The 2500-nt window shown below is 36.7% G+C and overlaps 2 protein-coding genes across 2 annotated transcripts in view; both read left to right on the top strand.

Annotated features, from left to right (window-relative positions):
• LOC113819266 (actin-2, muscle-specific) overlaps positions 1–2500 on the top strand; it is a 201253-nt gene that overhangs the window by 143699 nt on the left and 55054 nt on the right. The window lies entirely within an intron of this gene.
• The window catches only part of LOC138859793 (actin, muscle-like), a 1193-nt gene continuing 569 nt past the window's right edge, over positions 1877–2500 (top strand). Inside the window, exon 1 of the mRNA XM_070116040.1 lies at positions 1877–2500. This exon is cut by the window's right edge and continues 569 nt beyond it. Coding sequence (XP_069972141.1) covers positions 1902–2500 — 599 coding nt within the window. The 5' untranslated portion in view covers positions 1877–1901.

Below are 2500 nucleotides of genomic sequence, written 5' to 3'. Positions count from 1 at the left end.
TTAAATACACACACACACAAGCACACCCATACACACACACATATGGACACACATACACAAGCACACATATACATGCACAAAAACATATATGCTTATATATACAACACACGTACACACACACACACACACACACACACACACACACACACACACACACACACACACACACATTCACACACACACACATACACACACGTACACACACACACACACACACACACACACACACACACACACACACACACACACACACACACACACACATATATATATATATATATATATGTATGTATGTATATATGTATGTATATATGTACATATACATGTAAATATATATGTATATATATATACATACATATATATATATATATATATATATATATATATATATATATATATATATATATATATATTTATGTATATATATATGTATGTATGTATGTATATATATATGTATGTATGTATATATATACATATATACATATATATATACACATATATATGTATGTATATATATATATATATATATATATATATATATATATATATATATATATATACATATATATGTATGTATATACATATATATACATATATATGTACATATATACACAAATATATCTATGTATGTATGTATGTATGTATGTATGTGGGTATGTATGTATGTATGTATGTATCTATCTATCTATCTATCTATCTATCTATCTATCTATCTATCTATCTATCTATCTATCTATATATATATATATATATATATATATATATATATATATATATATATATATACATGTGTGTGTGTGTGTGTCTGTTTGTAAATAAAGCGAGAGAGAGAGCGAAAGAGACAGACATAAAATGTATTTGCATTACAGCACGCATGTATGTGCACATGATTATACGTGTTTGAATACGTATACACATGCATGTATGTGCATAAAAAAACTCTATGCATAGTTTGCATTTACATTATACACTTGATATTACAATTATTACATCCTTTGAAATTATCCATGTGATTGTTTTTCACATTACAGTTATAACATGTAACATATTAATTACACTGGACACGTTATCTGTTCAGCGGAACACATTATACTATTATGAAGATAAGAATATCAGGCACAGAATATAAATAAATAAACACTCTTGAAACAACAGAAATTTCTTTACAAAAACCTCCCCTACGCAGGTTAACAATACCTCGGAAACGCCCACATTCTTTGAGCATTCCACCTTATCCACTATGAGAAGAACACTGTGACCACGCCTTATATGGTTATGCTAGTACAATTTTCAAAACTTGAATTTCTTATTCAACACAACTAAAATTCAAAATAGTATCAATAAGATCGTATACTGTAATTGGTGATGGGGATGATATGTCTCTCCTCGGAAGTCGCCTGAAGTGTAGTAAATAAAGATTTGTCTGAGGTTGTTACCTGCGTGAAGAAGGCGAGGGGAGACGCTATAAAAGAAGGGGGAGTGGTAAGGCGCCGTTAGTCACTACATTGAGACAAGGCGAGGTAAGTACAGGCAGCTGTGCCTCTGCTAGTGAACAGGTGTTACCGGCCTATTACTTGTGATGTTTTATTTTTCGGAAATCCAGTGCTTTAGTGAATCAGTGTTTGAAAAGTACCTATCATATGAATATCCATATTAGGATATCATGGTTTATGATGACAGAAGGAAGAGTAATTGCATTAGAGTCTAACCACAGTTTTCCATTTATAAATCTAATTTAAAAGAAATGAATGTAAGCAGTTCAGCTTCCCTTAACAGTCGTATCGTAGAGCATATAACGTATTATCAGTTGAATCTGTTAGCAATACAATTGAGAAAATACTATTTTCTGAATGTTTAATCTATATATTACTTCCAGATCTCAGACTTAATAAACTACCATAATGTGTGACGAAGAAGAGTGTGCGCTTGTGTGCGACAATGGCTCCGGCATGGTCAAGGCCGGATTCGCCGGAGACGACGCCCCTCGCGCCGTCTTCCCCTCCATCGTCGGCCGTGCCCGTCACCAGGGTGTGATGGTCGGTATGGGTCAGAAGGACGCCTACGTCGGTGATGAAGCCCAGAGCAAGCGTGGTATCCTCACCCTCAAGTACCCCATCGAGCACGGTATCATCACCAACTGGGACGACATGGAGAAGATCTGGCATCACACTTTCTACAACGAACTCCGTGTTGCCCCTGAGGAGTCCCCCACACTTCTCACTGAGGCTCCCCTCAACCCCAAGGCCAACCGTGAGAAGATGACTCAGATCATGTTCGAGACCTTCTCCATGCCCGCTATGTACGTCGCCATCCAGGCCGTGCTTTCCCTGTACGCCTCTGGTCGTACCACTGGTCTCGTCTGTGATTCCGGTGATGGCGTTTCTCACATGGTCCCCGTCTACGAAGGTTTCGCTCTTCCTCATGCTATCCTTCGTCTCGACTTGGCTGGTCGTGACCTGACCAACTACCTGATGAAGATCATGACTGAACGTGGCTACTC

Source organism: Penaeus vannamei, chromosome 38 (assembly GCF_042767895.1).
Source record: "Penaeus vannamei isolate JL-2024 chromosome 38, ASM4276789v1, whole genome shotgun sequence".
Taxonomy (NCBI): domain Eukaryota; kingdom Metazoa; phylum Arthropoda; class Malacostraca; order Decapoda; family Penaeidae; genus Penaeus; species Penaeus vannamei.
Note: the sequence above shows the minus strand (reverse complement) of the source record. Positions and strands in the feature narration are given on the sequence as shown.